Source organism: Mustela erminea, chromosome 7 (genome assembly GCF_009829155.1).
Source record: "Mustela erminea isolate mMusErm1 chromosome 7, mMusErm1.Pri, whole genome shotgun sequence".
Taxonomy (NCBI): Eukaryota; Metazoa; Chordata; class Mammalia; order Carnivora; family Mustelidae; genus Mustela; species Mustela erminea.
This window is the reverse complement of record NC_045620.1, coordinates 60,116,447-60,137,586: the sequence shown is the minus strand read 5'-3', so window position 1 is coordinate 60,137,586 and position 21,140 is coordinate 60,116,447. Positions and strand designations below refer to the sequence as shown.

At 42.2% G+C, this 21,140-nt stretch overlaps 2 protein-coding genes across 12 annotated transcripts in view; one reads left to right on the top strand and one right to left on the bottom strand.

The window, feature by feature from the left end:
• The first annotated feature begins 1,272 nt into the window (after nt 1-1,272).
• Nucleotides 1,273-9,941, top strand: RPL31 (ribosomal protein L31). Its single transcript, XM_032351784.1, has 5 exons — nt 1,273-1,378; nt 1,784-1,890; nt 7,965-8,090; nt 9,444-9,556; nt 9,878-9,941. The coding sequence occupies exons 2-5, from the start codon at nt 1,784-1,786 to the stop codon at nt 9,907-9,909; spliced, it is 378 nt and encodes a 125-aa protein (XP_032207675.1). The 5' UTR covers nt 1,273-1,378; the 3' UTR covers nt 9,910-9,941.
• A 964-nt stretch (nt 9,942-10,905) lies between these two features.
• Nucleotides 10,906-21,140, bottom strand: part of TBC1D8 (TBC1 domain family member 8) — a 103,128-nt gene continuing 92,893 nt past the window's right edge. For 10 of the 11 annotated variants that reach the window (XM_032351773.1, XM_032351774.1, XM_032351777.1 and 7 more), the window contains 5 exons: nt 18,497-18,737; nt 17,884-17,949; nt 14,230-14,319; nt 13,730-13,827; nt 10,906-11,993 (listed from right to left, as the gene is read on the bottom strand). In XM_032351773.1, coding sequence (XP_032207664.1) covers nt 11,532-11,993; nt 13,730-13,827; nt 14,230-14,319; nt 17,884-17,949; nt 18,497-18,737 — 957 coding nt within the window. In that variant the 3' untranslated portion in view covers nt 10,906-11,531. Of the gene's footprint in view, nt 11,994-13,729; nt 13,828-14,229; nt 14,320-17,883; nt 17,950-18,470; nt 18,738-21,140 lie in introns of those variants that run through there. The other variant, XM_032351783.1, reaches the window with a different exon arrangement.

Below are 21,140 nucleotides of genomic sequence, written 5' to 3'. Positions count from 1 at the left end.
GATACCTAAGCTACTTGTACAACATGACTGCTTCATGCTTCCCTGGGTCCCCTGCCTTTTGTTCCCCTCCCTCAGCATGGCTTTATGCCCCAGGAGACAGTATAGGTGGCAAGCATCCCAACCCCATACTCTTCACTCTGTCCTCATTTGACTCCTTCCCACTCCCAATTGTTCCAGGAGTGAAACTTACTGATATCACTGATTCTCTCCTGTCTGGAGAATCTAGTGGGTCCATCTCAATATTTGCCTTACTTGAACTCTGTAGCATGTAGAACCTGTTAATCACTCTGGCTTCCTTCTGCCTTAGAATATTTCCAAATAAAGCTTTTCCTACTGCTCTAATGACAGGTTACTAATATCTTCATCCTCTGCTCCCACACCGCTTACATGTAGAGTCTTCTCAACACTGGTCTTCTCTCTCCAAATCCTCTATTAACTATAAAATCAGGTTGCTTCTTTCTAATCCTGCTGCAACTGCCTTAATTCAGATCCTCCTTATTTGTCTCTAGTATGTGGTTTCTTTCTACAAGTTTCCTTGCTACTATCCTGCCCCTCTGCTCCTAATCTATTCTTCAGTGTTACTGAATTGACTTTAAAACAAATTTGATGGTGGCAGTGCCCTCCTGACAATTTCAGTGATTCATTTTACCTGTAATACTCAAACTCCCGAGTAAGGCCCCACACTATCTCACCTCCCGGCCTAGAGTCTAGGAAGCCGTAGTGCTTCAGAACATTCACCTGCCTTGCTCCACCACTTCTCTGCCTGGCTACCTCATGCCCATCCTTCCAGCACAGCACAAACCTCCCTGCTTTCTGCCCCCCACCCACCCCTGCATCAGGCGGGACATGACCCTCGGGTGGCTCCACGGTCCGGGACAGTAAGCACGCGCGTTCAGCAGCACCCCTCCTCAAAGCGAGACCTGCCAAGGCGGCAGCAGTCTCGAGACCGACTTCTCTGAGACCGCTAGCCAGGCACGGCACCGCACTCAGGTTCAGCAAACGGTGGCCAAATCAATGACAGAAAGGGGAAAACAAAAGAGTGCCTTCCTTTCCTGGCCCTGTTCCCACCCAGCTGTGGGCCTCTCATATTTTCCGAAGGTTTAGGGAAAGAGGCGAAAGAACCAGCAGCGCCTTTGGGGCCCGGAGAGAACTAAGGGGCTAGAAGCCGGGTGCCGAGAATGCGGCCGGAGTGCGCAGCCGCATGGCCCTGGCCCCGCCCCCGAGGTGCGCTCTCTTTTCCCCCGGCGCATGCCGCTTACGTCTCAGCGTCTTCTCCGCTTCCAAGCGCCAATACGCGACCCGGAAGCTGCACTTGTGACGCTTCTTTCCCTCTCCCACAATACCTCGCGCTCTTCCTTTCCAACCCGGGCCCGGCAGGGTAAGTATGGGTGATGTGTCCTGGCTTTAGGAATCTGGTTCCATCCTCGCTCGGGATTGTGCTGACCGGGACAGCGAGATTTCTCGTAGGCCGGCCCGGAACTCCGCGTTCCGGGGGGAAGGGAATCTGCGCTGTTGAGGGGCTCCGGTAGCCTGAGAGACTGGCCAGGCTTAGGGGAGCCGAGCCTGCAGGAGTTTCCGGGGCGGGAGCAGCTGAGGGGCGCGGGTGCTTTGGCCGGTGGGTGACCGGCTTGGCTTTTGCCCATACCTGGGGCTTCAGATGCCTGGTCGAACCCTCTGCACCCGGACGCGCCCCGAGGGTGGCAGCGTGAGGCCGGGCTCGGGAGGGAGAACTTGGCTTGTGCTGGTCCCGCTCTGCTCTGAACTTCCTTGTCGCTGGGTTTAGATGGCTCCCGCGAAGAAGGGTGGCGAGAAGAAGAAGGGCCGTTCTGCCATCAACGAGGTAGTGACCAGAGAATACACCATCAACATTCACAAGCGCATCCATGGAGTGTGAGTATCCCTGCAGTCGGGCCCGGTGCCTTGCCGGTCGGGGGACCCGAGCTCATGCGTCTGGTTGTCACTCGGAGGTCTGTCTAGTTGTCGAAAAGCCAGATGGTGTTGAAATCGGTTATTTTTCCTTTGGAAACCCAAATCTGTATTCCATGGCCCCTGTTTAAGGTTTATAAGGTTTTAGTGTGTAATCCTCGGAGGGTAAAGGCTGGAAACACGAGATTGAATAATGGTTTCTGGGAGAGCCAGTTGAGGGGAACTAGGTGATGGTAAAAACATTTCACTTGGTGATTTGTAAACTGAGTAAACCTGGCCGGGCTAAAGGGTAAAAGACGTGTAAAGGAAGGAAAGCAAGCTTGTGAAAATGTCTCTAGACCCAGTAAAGCTAACATATTAACTAAAAAGCTGTGTCCAGCCCAGAATGTGAACAATTAAAGATTATTTTATACCTTAGATCCTGACCCCCACACAAATACGTACTAATACTGGTTGAGTGGTAATACTAGAAAAACAGAGTGTTGTTAGAGAATGTGTCAGTGGAGTTATAGGGCAATGTTTGTGCAAAGGACACATGGCTATTTTGGATTTGTGATGTACGAGAATATTGAGAATGATTTTGAGTGTTGTCGTTTTGGTGTTTTTGTCTAGGGTTTGGTTTTCAGTCCTTAAGCTTAGTGAGTTGTCTCCCTTCTGCATATATGCTTACTGAATGAAGACCAAATCTTTTCTTGAATACTGTTTATTTTTTAAAGGTAGAATACTAATTTTAAAACCTATATCCACAAGCAAGCCCGTTTCCCCCCATAGCACATATGTATATTTCCTATTTGACTTCACTACATTCTTGTAAAGAAAGAGTAATCTTAAGCTGAAAAAAGAATTACTTTGGTTCAGAATCTATAGCCCCAGTTTGCAAAAACTTTCTCAAGTAGTTCTGCCAAGGTTCTAACTGGATAGGATTCTCCAGTCTCAACTTGGACTTTAAGTAATTTTTCCTTAATTCTAAAGTTCACAAAGTGTTTCCATAGATAAAAGACCCCAAAAGCAATACAGAATTGAAATGAGAAGGTGACTCATCTAGATTCTCAGGCATTGAGGTAGTATTTTTACACTGATCTTTACATAAAAACAACATTGAAATAAGCTGGGAAGTTGTTTGGCTTTTAAGTCTCATCTGCTTTCTGTGCTGTAGTTCATTGGCAATCTTTCTCAAAGTTAAAATAAGACAACATACTAATGTGGAGCCTGTTAGTGCCTGAACACAAATTTTGGTTAGCATGTTAGCTATAGCAGTCCAGCCAAACAGCTGGTCAGGTTAAAAATAGAACTTCAGAATCAAGACCAAATTTTTTAATTGAACTGCCTATAGACTTTCACATTGGAGCCCCTTATTTTTGTCGCTTGCCAAAAGTCCTGCTCTTAAGGACCGAGTGTCTAAAGTTAGAATTTCGATATTAAGCTCCTCACAGTAATAGAGGAAAATGTTAGTGAAATTCGTGGGCTAAATTACAGTCCACGCCTTTGGGGGGGGCGGGGAATCTTTTTAACTGGTTAAAGTAAGACCCACACAAATTCTGGTCTCCTTAACAACCATTCTGTAAAATGGTAACATATGACTGACAATCTAGAAACCAGAAACCTGGAGTGAGGTTGAGATTGGTTTAACTTGGCCCTCTGAAAGTCATGTACCAGGGCTGAGGGGTGGTTCTAAGTAGATTTGCGAGTTGGTAATGAGCTTTGGGGAAGGCCTAAGTGTGTGCAGAAACAAGACAGGAACATCCCTGTGTTCTGGCTAATATTGTCTTCAAACTGTCCGTGGCTGGAGGCAAAGTCCCTAACTGGACATTTTTGTCCCCAAAACCTCTTCAGCTGGAGAATTTGGTAGTAATTGGCCCGGAGGAAAGTAATGAGACCTGGCCAATTGGTAACCCTGCTTCCCATCTCCTAATTTTGTATGCATATATCTCTGTTCAGTGAGAAGTACAGTACTCCACGGTATACCTACAGAATTCGCCTTCACCATTCCTCTTCCAGTCACATTCTTGCACACTGGAACATCAGCACCAGAATCAACAATAGAGAGGACCACCAGAGTCCCACTAAGTCATTAGAAATAAGTTTCTTAGACAATTATCATATCTCCCTGATATGAGGAAGTTGAGAGGCAAAGTGGAGGGTTTCAGGGGTAGGGAAGGAAATAATGAAATAAGATGGAATCAGGAGGGAGACAAACCATAGAAGACTCTTAATCTCACAAAACAAACTGAGGGTTGCCGGGGGAGGGGGGGAGAGAGGGTGGTTGGGTTATGGACATTGGGGAAGATACATGCTATGGTGAGTGCTGTAACGCTGAACGTACAGTTTGCCAATAGTAAATACATATTCAGATAAGGGATATCATATCCCTTTTCTTTCACTGAATAGATCTTAAATAGCAGTGGACTTGAAAGATGATGAGGTGATGGGGAGGGACATTTGTTCTGTCTTTCTTTGAAACACTTGGAAGTCTGTCATGTTTTCTTCTGTGAGGTCTTTCTCAGAAAATGCAGGTAGTTCAGAAGTAAATGACCAAAGCCACGAATCTCTCTTTGTAGGATGCCAGCACTCCTGTTGCAAGTTTTTGTAACGGCATCCAGTTCCAGAATCAAAGTGACTTCCCTTTCTGGTGTTCCATTCGGGGCCAGTCAGCGTCTGAATCCTCTGAGCAGGGAGATCCTGATACCTGCTGTAATGTAATTCCTGGGGGCGTGCAAATCAGTAGAGGCCCCGGGGAAGGAATTTGAAGAGTCTGAGAGATTTTTGTTCTCTTTCCTTACTAGCCTGGAATTCCAAGCCATGCCTTCCAAGGCTTTTAGCTAAGGGAGATGATTTTAGTTTAGTCGAGGCAAACCAATACCTTTAAATTTTTCTTTGTTGTTTTCCTGAAGTAGACTCTTCACTAGTGATTGATGGGGTCACTTACATTAATATTATGAATGCATGAGGGAGAATGTTTATTTAACAGATGGAATACAGAATATCTTAGTTTTTTCATTCACTCTAACTCTGGACTCCTGGGATAGTCACTGTTTGAGAATTAATAGTGGGAGCCACTGTAGAAAGATTGTGCATAAGGGGGATTATTGGCAGCCCTGGATTTCTTTTGTGAACAGTGCCATTGCAGCAACTTCTTCAGTCTCATGGAAGGGTAGTGTTTTGATGTGGTTATTGGTGTTTTTAATAGCAAATGTTACACAGCAAAACAGTCTGTTGAGGCACCCAAGGGTGGAACAAAATTTCTTGCCCTATACTGGGCATTCTCTTATCTCAGGAAAAATTTTTTTTTTTTTTTTTTTTTGAAGATTTATTTATTTATTTGACAGACAGAGATCACAGGTAGGCAAAGAGACAGGCAGAGAGAGAGAGGAGGAAGCAGGCTTCCGCCAAGCAGAGAGAACCCGATGCAGGACTTGATCCCAGGACCCTGAGATCATGACCTGAGCTGAAGGCAGAGACTTAATCCACTGAGCTACCCAGGTGCCCTAGGAAAGCTAATTTTATGAGGGATTTAAATATGTGGTAGTACCCGCATTGGGCCTGGTACTTGACTGCATTTCCATGTGTGAGCCAAGGAACATTGTGTGCGGTGTCTCACCTGGGGTCCCTGAGGATGGCTTCTGGGCCAAAAATCCCGTGCCTTTGTGCATTAATGCTGCTAGGGAGTAACCACGTTTCCTTCCTTAGTATAGGGAGCATGTCAAGCACTTAATTGAGTATTAGGCACAGTCCTGGACTCTTTGCAGATTGATCAGGAAATTGAAGACCCTATCTTTCTAGTTTACTTAGTAGGAAATTTAGAAACGAAATGGTAAAAAGTGCCAGGCAGAACGTCAGTCACTGGGTGAAGTGGCGTGCTGTTTTAAAGTCCACACAGATGATGGGACGTTTGAAAAGTGTAGGTGTGAAACAAGTTTTTCAGGCACTTTGTGCTTTATTATAAAACCCCCAGGTGAAGACCTGAATCCTTTGGCCATTTCTTAGTCCTCCGTGATAGGTAACAATTGATAGTTTATTCTTTATTTTTCTGTGGAAATGTTCTATTCATTTTACTTCCAAAGAGTCCACAGTATTATGCTTTTCTTATTGCTCCTCTAGCTGCTGACTTTGTGGTTCTTCCTCATGTCCTCTTTTTAAAGATTTATTTACTTGAAAGAGAGCAAGCGGGGTGGGGGTAGGGGGAGTGCAAAGGGAGAAAGAATGATAAGCAGACTCCATCCTGAGCATGGAGCCCAGTGCAGGGCTCCATCTCATGACCTGAGCCAAAAGTAAGAATCGGATGCTTAACTGACTGTGCCACCCAGGTGCCCACCCCCACATCCTCTTGATCCTCTTTCCAACATTCTGTTAATGTTGATGAATCCTAGGACTCTTTTCCATCTATGCTTGGTAATAGCAAGTAGTCTTAAGGCCTCAAACATAAAACTACTGTTCATTTGGGTATTTAGGCATCACACACCAAACTCCTAGCGTTCATCTTTATCCCTGACTTTCCCATCTCTTGAGGCTTTCCCTGTGTTAGTCATTGTCAAGTGAGCGTGTCCTGTTGGCTCTCCCTTCCAGTTTTACCAATCGCACTGGTCCCACTACCGTTCTGTCTCACTTGAATTGTTAAGAGTTAGCAGCTCCCTGCTCCTGGTTCCCTCCTTCACCCTCAAACACCTGGTCCATTCTCAAACCCTCCCTGCTTCCCATCTTATTAGATTCTAGAAGCCCAACTTCTTGCTCTGATTCCACAAGCTGGCTACTTACTTTAAAATCATACCAGGCATGTACCTGATTCAGGGTAGCTGGTTTTATTTTTACTCTTTCCTTCTGCCTGAATGCTTTTCTCACAGATGCCTAAATGGCTGCTCTCATGATCTGCACATCTTGACTCCAGTATTATCTTGGCCATTTATTTAAACCTGCATTCCCTTTCCCTGATGCTCCCTCTCTCTCTTCCCCTGGTTTATTTTTCTCTGTAGTACTTGCTACTGTCTCATACATTCCATGTATCACCTACATGAGCTACCTGAATAATTGGATTTTGTCTGTTGGACCTACTGCTGTTATTTCAGGCACCTTTTATTTCTAGATGGTCAAGTGTTTAAGTGAATGAACTGAGTTTGCTTGACAGGTTCTAGAAATAGCAAGGAGGTTGAGGGTAGAGCAAAGGGAATGGGAGGCTAAGAAGAGGCGGAGTGGGGTGGGAAGGCAGTCATCTTTCATAAACGTGAAGTCACTGAAAGTTTTAGAGCAGATTTAACTCTGACATGCTCTGTGTGTTACTTACATTGGATTTCATAAAATTCCCTCCACCTAACAAAAGTAGAGTGCCTAGTATGTGCCAGGCCCTGCATTGGGTTACAGAGATGAAAGGTTGACTTGGCCCCTTCTTTGACCTTCACAGTCTTAGGTGGTAGGACACCTTTTTAGACCGGGGTCTTTCCCCACATCCCAAGAAATAGCCTTCACTTGTCCAAATGGTTGAAGCCTATAGTGAAGTTGTTGCTTTTTCACATTGTTTGAAAACATGAAATTCAAATGACTTTATGTACCCTCATGTAAAACAACAAGTACTTAAGAGTTGGAACAGACATGAATTAATGACGTGCTGACACATGCCAAGAGCTTCATTGCATTAACTCTTGTTGAGAGGAAATGTGTACAATTTTAGGCTCACCCCTATTCTTTAAGCCAAGACCAAGTTAATGATGAACCTTTGAATTAGTATTGAATGATGCTCAAAAACATGCCATCTCTTAAGATGTAACAGTATTTTGAAGTGAAGACACTTCATAGTATGTATGTTTTATGTTCAAGCATATCCTATCATTAGCATTTCTTAGGATCAACTACAGAGCTTCTTTCCCACATCACTAAAAGTGGATTGTGCATTTTCTATGTCCCTAGTATTAATACTGGCTGTTGGGTATTATACTGTGGTGTAAAAGGGATTATTCCTATTTAAGGTTTGGCTTAGATTTTGTTTTATGAAAATAGGACAGAGCATGTTACATATTTTATTTAATTCATTTTTTTACTTTGACTCTCAGGGGTTTCAAGAAGCGTGCCCCTCGGGCACTCAAAGAGATCCGGAAATTTGCCATGAAGGAGATGGGAACTCCAGATGTGCGCATTGACACAAGGCTCAACAAAGCTGTCTGGGCCAAAGGAATAAGGTGCTAAAGCTATATGTTATATAATTTTTTTTTATAAAACTTTTATAATTACACTAGCTTTTAACCAATTCTACAGTCTGTGTAAGTTCAGTAATTACCTAATGCCTATGGAAGTATTTCTTTAAAATGTGATGATGGCTTCAAAGGGTGGGGTAGCATCTGCAGGGAAGCCCTTTGACTTGGTATTGGAATGGAGACCCAGATGATGGCGGAGCCAGCAGTGTGAGTGTTGCGTAAGAGCATTGCACAGAGAACAGACTTGGTGTGAGCTGGGAACATGTTGGTGAAAGTAGAGAAGGTAGAGTAGAGTAACAGGTTGGTGAAAGTAGAATAAGATTTGAACAGTCAGTGAGGATAGAGTTAGGAGATAGACCATGTGGCATCTTGTAGGTCATGGAAAAGAGATTGGATTGATCTCTAGACAAAATGGGAAATCATTGGCACAGTGTTTTGTTTTGTTTTGTTTTTTAACAGTAGGCAGTTTTGCCCACCCTCCCCCAGGGGGTGTTTTTGGTGTCATTTCTGGGGATTGCCACAGGTCAGGGGCTTTGCTATATATCCCAGCCCAGTTGTCAATAGTGTCAAGGTTGAGAAGTCCTGCTTACAAGCAGGGGTGTGGTTTTTGCTGTGGAGGATGATGTAAAGTGCTAGAGTAGACCTGGGTGATTTAGGAGGCTGGTGGAACTGTCTGCATCTGTGTAGTATTTCATCAGTAGGGTGAGAGGAGTCTGAGATTCAGCTTTACCGTGCTGGCATTGAGCATTCACACAGAGGAGTGTTTGATAAAGGAGTAGCCAACGAGGTCCCTTAAGATGATGGGGGAGGTGGGGAGTGGCCAAAAGGAGTCCTCTTAAGTTTTGGAACGCTTTGTGTCCTCAGACCAATAAAAGGAGATAGGCCACAATAATGCCACTGTGGTTGAGTGAGAGGAGAGGCTTGTGTGTATAAGGTAGCGTAACTGAGCAGTCTTTAGTCTTCTGTATTGAATGTAGCCTGCAGAGTGGTGTTTCTGCAGATCAGCACTGATCATAGACAAATCCCCTAACAAAGATGGGGGTACTGGTGGAAAGAGGAGAAAGACCTAGCATGTTTGGGCCCATGTTTCTTCATAGATTATCAGCGGTTGCTGTCTGCTGAGACAGGTGTACATCCTGAGATGGTAGCATTTAACGTCCATCTGTGGCTCTGTATATTTTTCAGGGGACTGGACCTGTAGTGCTTGAGCAGATTCAGATTCAGGACAGAGCATCAGAAGCATGTTACAGACGGGGGGCTAGGAGCTGTCAATACTGTTGGCAGCTGTTTTCTTGATAGGAGACATTGACTTTAGTGGCACATTCATATTTTTATTAGGAACGTTCCGTACCGCATCCGTGTGCGGTTGTCCAGAAAACGTAACGAGGATGAAGATTCTCCAAACAAGCTCTACACACTGGTCACCTATGTACCTGTCACCACTTTCAAAAGTAAGTTTTATTCCATCCTGCAAAGCTGTTTGGATTAAAAAAGCCATCCTTACCCCTTTGAAAACCCGAATTATATATCCTAAATACTTAATTGTGCTTCTGTATGCCCAGCATCCTTTTAATAAGGAAATGGCTAACAGGCATAATCAATAAACCTTTGTGTCACAGCGAGGAGAAGTGGAGGAGGATACAAAACAGGTTGATATTTGGATTGTAAAAAGTTCCCAGAATACTAGCCGAAACCCTTAAGAAAAGTTTTTTTTGCAATGTTCAGGCGTGAAGTGTGGTATGGAAGTTGACTGGCCGTCTCTTCTTTTGCAGATCTACAGACAGTTAATGTGGATGAAAACTAATCGCTGATTGTCAAATAAAGGTATAAAACTGCTTTCTGTTCTGATTTTCCTTTTATAGTCTAAGTTGACTCTTTAAGAGCTTAGAGATTAGAGGCGCAGATTCCCACATAGTCAACTACCCAAAATTTACCGGTAAAGTTAGAGAAAAAAATATTAAATCATGAGAAAATATATTTACTCTATCCCCCCCCCCCCCAAAATCCACATATAAGTAGACCCTCATGTAGTACAAGAGTCAACTGTAAGATCTCTGCAGTTCCCAATTACATAGGATCATTTGGAGAGCTTTTCCTAAATGGCATGCCTGTGCCCCTTCTCCCCAGCCCCTGGGGTTTCTGAGCATTTGGGTAGAGCCTAAGTAGGTTTTTGAAGGTGTTATGGAAGTGCCGCCTGGCCTGAGAAAACATTTTAGGTATCTCGGACCTTGGAGGTATACTGTTAATGCTAAGGAACGTTTTTCTAGAGACTGGCATCTAGAACTCAATTAGCATTGGCCACTGTTCACATTCGAAACACTGAAGTGATGGAATTGATAGATTTAATGAAATAATATTTGGTAGTATATCCCTAAGCTGTTTGTATTAAGTATGCTTGTCTAAAGGTATAGAATAGTCTGATTTTTTGATGGGTAACCAGATTATGGCTTAGGTGTACAATTCATACTATATGTACAGCTTACCTTTTTGTAATGGCCCCTGAAGTGTTTTTAATCCCAGTTTATATGGATCTGAATCACAGAGGGGGGAAAATCAGCTAAATTCAGCCTGAAAGCAAAGTGTCACAAGGATTAGATTTCTTTAGTGCTTATACCTCAACATACTGAATGCTGCTGGAGAGGTCCGTCCCTCTTTGAAGCCCCGGGGGTGAGGGTGGTACATAAGCATAGTGGGGGTTGAGGACCACCTACAGTGTATAGCACAGCTCAGGGAGAACACAGACAAGGGAGTGGCAAGAGACCCTTCTAGACACAAGTATAAATTATAAGCAAGAACCAAGTCAATATAAAAATTTCTTTATTAAAAAACTTGGAGGCCAACATTGAAAGCATGGTGTTTGTACACATTTTTGGAAGGACAAAGTGAATACAACCAAATATATTAAAATGGTTTCAATTACCAGCATTGAAACAAAATTAGTGCAAAAAAGCCAAATACAATTGCACAGAGAGTGGCTCTTGGATCTTCAAAGTGAACTTGATATGTGACCTCTCCCATTATCCAAGTGAAAAATGAGAGCTTTTGTCTGGTTTAGTATACATCTGACTCTTCTATTCCATCTGAGAATGAAATCATACTAGCATCACAGCAGAAGTGCCCTGAAATCTCAGCAAATCTGATAAAAGTGAAATTTGCAAGTCACAGCATCAGGGGAATAATGTATGGATACCCTATAGCTCTGGTAATATCCAACTAGTAATTCTCAAAAAATAAATAGAGATGCTTGACTGTTGCATCAATTCCCCTGGCCACAGCTGTGACTGTCAGGTTGTTTATCCAGATACCCAACTTGTGTAAAATACACTCAGAATGATTTCGACTAAACTCTGGATTTTAGGGCTGACAACCCACAAAACTGTTCGGTGCTTTGGTATGGCAGACTCCCCTCCACAAACTGCTCTCTTGCTACAGGTTACCCAGCTTGAGTTCAGGTTGTGACTGGCGGCTCATTTCCAGAGTTTTGAGACTGTACTGATTGATCTTGGCATTTTCAAGTTTGGACTTAATATCCAGTGGCTTTTCAAAAAAGTTGACTAGGGACTGCTCAGTCAGAAGTGAAGCTAAAATATGTTCAAGGGACACAGTCCAGTCCCCTTCTGCCTCTTCAGGAAATGTCTGGGAGTCCTGGGTAGTTCTCCCCGGGCTGGCATCTGCAAAAACCGAGTCCTGCTCTGGAAAAAGAGCTGAAGCCTGCAGCTCCTCCCCACATTCCTGGGAGCAGCTTCCAGAGCTGCTACTTCGCTGCCCCACTTCCCCGATCTGCAGCAGCAGAGTGGTTACCGTGGCAATGGCTTGATATAAGTCATTTTCTTCTGGATCTTCATGGAACATACTGTACAGAGTCTTACAGAACTGGATAAATTCTCTCTGGAATTAAAAGTATATATGGCAGCATAACCAGGATGGAAGTAGAATGCATTTTTTTTTAGACCTCATACTAAGTTCTTAGAGAAAACCACATCATACCATTAGAAGCAGATTATAAGGAAAGGTAGTTTAGCCCTTCTACTCAGAGAACAGACTACTAACAGTGACTCCAGGGACTTTCACCACACACTCAGAAGTGGGCTCTTTGTCTATACAGCAACTATTCAGAAAGGTGTGCATCCTAGAGGACATGGGCACCCTTTAATCCTACAAATCAGTCTGTAGAGAGGGATCCAGAAGCTGTGGATATTTGTTTATAATGATCTTTAATCTTGGATTTACAATAGAAAAAAGTTGGAAATAGCTTAATACTGTGACTGACTAAATTAGAGCTTTTTCATCTGATAGGAATACGATGGGGTAACTAAAAACTGTAAAGTGAAATAATGAAAACAGTGATGCTTGATGCATTTCCAAGTTGTATCCACACTGCTGCTCAATTGGAGAATCCATATGTAATGCGATGGAAGACACTTCCAGTGGGATTTAGCTATATATTTATGCTGGGAATAGGGTCATGGTTGAGAACGGAGTTATAGGAGATCTCTCCATGATTTTGAAGTAAATGAAAGCAAGGTGTTAAGACAGCCTATTTTTTGTTTATAGCAAAAACTGGTATCACATATATCAAAATATTTGTACTGGTGGCTCTGGGGGATGAAATTAGATTTGACTTTTTTTTTTTTTCTTTTAATTGGGGCATAACTGACCAGCAGCTTTGAAATGTGACTATATCCAAGAGATAGCATGAAAATTTGAAACTTCCCAACACTTCTGAAAATTCCAGGAGGGTGTTAAGGCCACATGTACTGTGGTCAAAAAAGACCCAAGAAACACTGCATTGCTAAATTCCACTCGTGAAGGCTCACAGTACACATTAGCAGCAAACAATGAAATCCTTGAATAAAGGACCATTTCCAACTTGGATCCTACATTCCACAAACTTTGGGGGTAATCTTTTTCAAATAAAAACCTAGCATCAGGGGCACCTGGGTGGCTCAGTGGGTTAAAGCCTCTGCCTTTGGCTCAAGTCATGATCTCACAGTCCTGGGATACAACACCACATTGTCAGGCTCGCTGTTCAGCAGGGAATCTTCCTCCTCTCTCTCTGCCTGCCTCTGTCTCTACCTGCCTCTCTGCCTACTTGTGATCTCTACCAAATAAATAAGTAAAATCTTTTAAAAAACAAAACAAAACAAAAAACCTAGCACCATCAGGGCACTTAAATATAGTCTAGATACTGTTCAAAGGTTTCAAAGAGCTTTGCCAGTACTGTATATTATGGTACCGATGATTTTTAAGAAACTGAAGAGAGAATAGTAATCCCTTCTAAGAGAAGAATGCTGTGTCCTCAGTACCCTTCACCCCCAAAAGCTATCACCTCTAAGCAGTAAATCTTCATTGCAACCTAGGTGAATATAGGATGAGTAGGATATAAATACTTGAAAGATAGGATATGGCACAGCTGCCCTTTGTGAAGAGTTTAGAATATCTCGTGTATCTGAACGAATCACAATTCAAGTATTTCCTTTGTAATCACAACATTCAGCTCCTGGAAGTTGTACAAGATCGTTTGATTATTGCTTTAGAGGTTGAGGGGCCCAGCTTAACTTTATCAAGCTCGCCTCTGAACAAATCACTTGGCACAACAGTTATCTCTGCACCTAAGTCCATACCTGGCTCATTTTGGGCAACTCTTTCTCAGTTTTATCTTTTTCTTTGGCTAAATCCTTAATCATTTGCTTCAACTGTTTCTGGTAATCAGTTGCATCACCTGGAGACACAGGAAACACAATATATACTTTAGGCTAAAATTCAGTTAAAGCAAAAAAAGAACACCTTTAGAACTGGGTGGTATGGGAGGAATCCCACCAAATTTCATACACAAGCTGAAAATAGAGATTACATTGGTAACAATTTGTTTTACAACTGACCATGAATGGAGTGTGGTGGCTGGATGACTTCTCACTACAAGAGAATCCTTGAAACCCTAAGCAAGAGGAACAAACATGGTGGTAGGGTCAAGGGGCAGTCACCCAGTATACTGCAACTTGAAAGGTTTCTAGCCTCTGAAAGCAGTGGGCTGTTGACTAGGTTAAGTCTGCTTCTAAGAGCTGTGAAATTGTCAATGATTGCAATGTGTGCCTGCTGCAAGATAATGAAGAGAGGTACATACCATTTGACTTCCCAAAAACTAGGGGTCTTGACGTTGACAATAGAGGATTCTTTAATGGTGACTGGCTGTCTCGATCATTTTCAGTGAGTGCTTTAAAAAAAAAAAAAAAAAGTTACATGGAACAGATTATTCCATCTTACTTAACCCAAACTCAGTAATTTAGTTTCTTATGTAAGAAAGGACCAAAGAAGGGCTAAGCCAGCAGCCTGTGGGTTGCAGAGACTGTGAACCCAGGCATACACCAAGCACTGTCTATACAAAGAGTAAAGAAAACATCTTATAGACCAGATAATGCCTTTTTTCCGGCTTTATGTAGGTACTGTTTTAATTAATGAAATACAGAATCATAGGACACTGCCAATAATGACCTGGAAAAAGGTAGTAAAATCCTTTCCTAAATCTTAAGATATATGTATGTATATACATACAAATTCTAGAAATAAATGTACAACTAGATTCCTGGATGATGGGGTAATTTTCAATTTCATGGCATTTTTTTCTACAGTGAGCACATACTGCTATATTTAATAGTTTTCCAACAAAAATTGAAAAAGAATTACTGAATCCAAAGCATTGTATCATTACAAGTTTTCTTGAAATATACAAAAACAGAGCATTATATTACTGATAATATAAAATGGCATAGCCATTTTGAAAAAAAAGTATGGCATTTTGTTAAAAAGTTAAGCATAGTTATCATTTGACCCAGAATTCCACTCTAACATACTACCAAAGGGAAATGAAAACATACCCAACTCAGAAACTGGTACACAAATATTTATAGGAGCATTATTCACAAGGGCCATGAAGTGGCAACAAACCCAAGTGTCTGACTGATAGATTAGGGCATACCTATCAAATGGACTATCAAATGCAGTTATAAAAGGAATAAGCACTGGGACATGCTACAACATGGATGAGCCCTGGAAACTCGGGAGCATGACACAAAATGGCACACTGCATTATTCCATTTATAAGGAATATCCAAAAATAGGCAATTCTATAAAAAAGGAAAGCAGGGCAAAATGGGTGGATTGGGAGCAAAAGCCAAAGGGTATAGACCTTTTTAGGGTGATGAAAATGTCTAAAACTATGACAGTCATATAACTAAAGATAAAATCATTGAGTTGTGTATATTTTAAATGAATGTACTGTATGATATGTGAATTATAGATCAAAAAGCTCTTATAAATTACAATAACAATTACAAAGTATTACGGACTCAGGATCTTCATATTTACTAATAAATCAGCTGTAATCCAACAAATATCCCCAAGATGGCACCAAAGCCTTGAGAAGCTGATCTTCATATTTGGGAGATAGGTTTCCTGCGTTCAGTGGGTAGGAGCTGTTTATGGAGTTTTGGGGTTTTTCTGTAACTGATATTAAGTCATTTTACCAACCTTGTATAAAACTTATACACATTGGCACATGTGAGCATCCACTCAAATTGTAAGCCTTGTGTGGTCGTTGAGGCAGTCATGATGAAAACAGTTTTTTAGGTAATAACTGCTAGATGTCAAGAGGATACTGGGTCCCTCTGCCTCAGAAATATGAAATGTATACTCAAGTCACTAACAAAATGCTCTAACAGAAGAACCAATACAACCAATTTTCTTGGGAGCATAGCGAGGAATGGTTATTTCAAGTGGAGAGCAAGTGTTGAGAAAGGCCAAACACAGAGCAGCACACTTCAAGGAACCCTTGTGCACAGTTGGTGGGAAAGCAAATATCCAGCCACTGTGGAAAACAGTATGAAAGAATAAAAAATCTACCCTATGGTTCCAGTAACTGCACTACAGGCATTTACCCCTAAAATGCAAAAACATTAAATCAAAGGGTATATGCACCCCTATGTTTATTGCAGCATTTTTGGCTATTACAGTAGCCAAACTATGGAAGCAGCCCAAATGTCCATCATCTGATGAATGGACAAAGATGATGTGGTACACACATACATGGAATATCAGCCATAAGAATGAGATCTTGCCATCTAATTGTGCAACAGCATAGATGGAGCTAGAGAGTATATATAATGCTAAGCAAAGTCAGGCAGAGAAAGACAAATAGCATATGATTTCACTCAGATGTGAAATTTAAGACACAAAACAAATGAACAAAGGGGTTGAAAAAGACAAACCAAGAAAGAGACTCTTAACTATAGAAAACAAACTGGTGGTTACCAGAGGGGAGGTAGGGGAATGGGTGAAGTAGGTGATGGGGATTAGGAGTACCCCCTGTCCTCATGGTGAGCACTGAGTAATGTACAGAATTGTTGAATCACTCTGTTGTACACCTGAAACTAATAAAACACTTTAGAAAGATAAATAAAAAGTTAGAATTCCATCTTCACCATCTTTGTGATTTTTCTATAAATCTAAAAGTTATCCCAAAATAAAACGCTTATTTAAAAACTGAGATGAAATAATTGAAATAAAATAATCCTGTTTAGCAATATTAGATACAGACAGTGATCGTGAAGAATGGCCGTGATGATAGTAGAGGAATAATTATGCATGTCTCCTATGTTAGTAGGAAAACACTTGTGAAAAATAAAGGCAAATTAAAAAACTAAACTCGGGGGCACCTGGGTGGCTCAGTGGGTTAAAGCCTCTGCCTTCAGCTCAGGTCATGATCCCAGGGTCCTGGGATCGAGCCCCACACATCGGGCTCTCTGCTCAGCGGGGAGGCTGATTCCTCCTCTCTCTCTCTGCCTGCCTCTCTGCCTCCTTGTGATCTGTCAAATAAGTAAATAAAATCTTTAAAAAAATAAAAATGAAAAACTAGACTCACTAACACTGGCATAAAAGGCAAAGAACTTCACTGATGCCAAACCATTTGTAATTGAGGAATAACAAGTCTGTGGGAAGGCAGAGGAAGAAAGCTGCTACAGAATGCTCCCGGGGCACACTGCAGTTGTCCAGTTGGTAATGGCTCAGTTTCAGGAAGTGGACCCAGAAAGCCACAAATGATGGTTATATGCATTTCCAACTTTTCCAGAAGTGTTGGTTGTAAAAACCACCAGGATCTCATGACCCCAAAAACTTTCCTAGCCTCCTTCATTGGAAGTTCTGTCAGGGGCCCCATCCAACACCAGAACCATGGCCCTGGGGTCCAGAGACCATGCTGGCATTACTAACCCACCTCTGTGACTTCAAAAGATCCAAGGAATAAGGTTAAGGCCAAGTATGACATCTTAGGTTTCAATACTGTTTTCTTTGTTCCCGGTTACCTGCTGAAACTTGAGGGAAGTATGGACTTACATGCCAGAAGAATGAAATGGTCCTTCAAAAGAGGAGGCTTAAATAACCCATCTATTAAGGCAACCAGGGTCTGCTTCCCTACATACTCCACAAGCCAGCGGTTACCAAAGTGTGGTCCTCAGAACCAGGGAGCCGGAAACAGTGGAGTGGCGCCCAGGAATATGGGTTTTAACAAGCCCCCCAGATGATTCTGATGCATGCTCAAGTTTGGCAACTGCTGTCATAGGCCATACAGCTCAGTAATGAAAATTTGTTATCAGCAACCCCAGATTAAAAACATCTGTTGACTCAAGTCTAAATGGAACTTTAAAAGAGAACTTCAGAGTCACATACAAGGCTTACTTGTGTCAAAGCAGAACAGAACTTAGATTTTCTCCATAGAATTTCTTACCTGGAGGGATATGAAGTCTATATAACAGTTTGATTTTCTCATTCATTTCTCCATTATACATAACATCTTCAAAAAAAAAAAAAGATTGAGAGAAAATGAGGAGATGCAAATGGATAAAGTACATTTGTTGTGACACAACCTCACTGTGGGGAGAGAACTTAGTACGATCAGTACTTGTTCACTCAATACTTCGCTGTCCCTACTACCAGACATAGGGTGTTTGAAATGAAAACAAGAAAAGGTCACTCTTGAGGTGCAGGATAACCTCCTGAATTTTGTCTGGCCTCATACCTTCTGAAAGATTTTAATTTCATGGGCAGGAGTCAAGAACACAGCCCCTAACAAGCCACACCACACCCTGGGCACCCGAGGAGAACAGGAGCAATGATCCTGTGTGTTGAGAGCTTGGGCCCTTCTCACCCTCCTTAAGGAGGTGTAAGTGTCATCATAAGAGGAGCCTGCAGAGTGGTTTCTAAAATCTCCAAATCACATCAGGCCAGTCCCAAATACATTTCACTGCGTGGGTCTGCCCGCTCCACAGTCCACCCTGTCTTGTGTTCACAGACTCCCGTCCCAGATTAACTCACTGCAGTGAAGACCCACAGGGTCCTACCGAGACAGCTCACAAATGCTTTGAATTCGATCAGGTGGTCCATGTTGTCATCCAGGAGCCTGAAAGTCCTCTCTGCGAGGATTTCCGTGTGGGCCCCACAGGTCCAGGGCGAGACAAGCTGAAACAAGTGTGCGAACTGCCGGGCATCTATGCGGTACTGCTCTGCGTAGGGCCTGCTGGGGTCGTGGCGTGGGGCCATGGGCCTGGGCTGCTCCCAGTAACAGCTCATCATGTGCTCTCTCTTCAGACAAGAGGGAGAGAGGGATCTGTGAGAGATGGGAGCACCTGTGGGGGGATGCACGCTTAAAAGCCAGGGTTAACTTGGCCTTCACTCAGGACTCACTTGGCCTCGTAAATTATGTATTGAATAAGAACACTATAACACGAACAAATGAAAAAAGTGCTTACAATCTCATTACTCTAACCAGACAAGTAAAAGATGTCCCTTGTTACCTTGTTACCTTACACTTCATGCCCATAAGATATGTAATTTTGACCTCTTTCTCTAACGTCTTTTTTTTTTATTATTGGAGCACATAATATCTAACAAAACTAAACCATTTTAACCATTTTTCAATGTTCAGCTGCCATAGTTTTAATTCTAGGAGACCTAATTTTTATTCTGTTTTCTCATCAAATCACATCTGAAAACAAAAAAGTGCTAGACAGATCTATAGAACATAAAAGAAACAAGTCACCCTCGTTGCCTGTGGAGAGGGGAATTAGGGGTGGGAACTCACATGTAGAACCAAGTCTCTTTTAAGATTTTACTATTTGAGAGAGAGCACCCACAAGCAGTGGGTAGTGGCAGAAGGAGAGGGAGCAGCAGAGTCCCCGCAGTCCCAGATGTAGGACTCGATCCCAGGACCCTGGGATCCTGACCAGGGCTGACGGTAGACACTTAACCAACTGAGCCACCCAGGTGCCCCAGAACCAAGTTTTTTCACTGCATACTTTCTTACAAGTTTTTAATTTTGAGCAAGGTGAATATATTAACAATTCAAAAAACTGGAAGTAAAAAAAAAAAAAGTGGTTCCAAGTCTTGGGAATATACTGACAACCAGAGCACTCAAAACTGGCCCTTCCCTGAGGGTCCCCTCTTTAGGATGCATCTCTTACACCCACGCTAAATCACCTCTTGGGACATCTTGACTCACTGAGATAATTCCCAATGACTGCAGGCTTCTGCACAATTTTAGCGTCCTCCACCCATCACGGTGGCACGGGAACAAGTATAGAAGCTGTAATATGTGAAACGCAGATCCTTGGATGAAAACCAAAATGCCATTTATAGTTTTACTGTTGTATTTGTTGGCAGCCTAGTCCTTCGGGTAGCCTTCGCAGAATTGTGAAAAATACCACAAGAACTTTTCAGTGTGAAACGACAGTCCAGTGAATTTCCATTCCTAAAAATTCAAGACATACTGCAAAAGTCCATTGTATATATGTGTATCCTGTGATACTAAAGCCCCACAGAATCCTGCCAAGAAAAGTTATAATAAATAAGCCTAGGACTTGTGCAACCAGTTTACACAGAACCCTACAGAAAAACAAACCAATTAAAAAAAAAAAAGACCATGGATGTAAGCAGGTGATACCAAGAAGTACACAATTAGCTGTAGTCAACCCTACGAATGGATAAACAAATTAAAATTATAATAAAATGCAATTTTCTATAAGACTAGCAAAATTGCAAAAGATTCTTAATAAAAATTGGGTGTGTGTGGAATGTAGGACAGGAGCCCTCTTGGACATCATCAGTGTATTCCCATGGAAGTGAAATTTGAAAAATCAAACACAATTGAGCAATACAGGCTAAATATAGTCTATGCATCCCTAGGACCCCATCCCACAGAAACTGCAGCACTGGTGTCCAGGGAAAGGCACAAAGATGCTCAGTCCAGCACAGTTTAACAAAGCAGCAAAAACCTGGAAACATAAATGTGTCTCAACAGATGAATGGTTAAGTAAATGATGGTTCAGCCCTACAATGAAACTATACAGCTATTTTTTCCATGTCATAGGTGGGAGGGAAGGTGTGTCTGAGAGAGAAAGTATAAAAGGAAAAAAAAAAAATCAGGGAACATATTCACCAATTTGTTAACAATAATTACCAGTACAAGGGTAAGACTGTAGGTACAGACAGGATGAGACCCTTTCATTTTTTGCTTAAAAGTTCTTCTTTTTTTTAAATGGTAAGAGTCAGTATACTTTTATTCTTTATTTTGTGATTTTTAATTAAAATTTGAAAATAAAAGTCTTCTTTTTCCCAAAGATTTTATTTATTTATTTGAAAGAGAGAGAGATCACAAATAAGTAGAGAGGCAGGCGGAAATGGGGGAAGCAGGCCCTGCTGAGCACAGAGCCCAATGTGGGGGCTCGATCCCAGGTCCTGGGATCATGACCCGAGCTGAAGGCAGAGGCCTAACCCACTGAGCCACCCAAGTGCCCCTGAAAATAAAAGTCTTAACCAGAACATGTAAGCAAGTAAAATATTATTAAAGAGACCCAATGCTCTCTAAGGCCTGGTAATTCACAAAGAGTGAAAGAATTTAACTGATCATTTAATAACAGCAGGTTTATGGAAGACATAAGTAACTGTTTCAGGTCTTTGGTGTTTCCTGAAGTATTCTAGGACACTGAG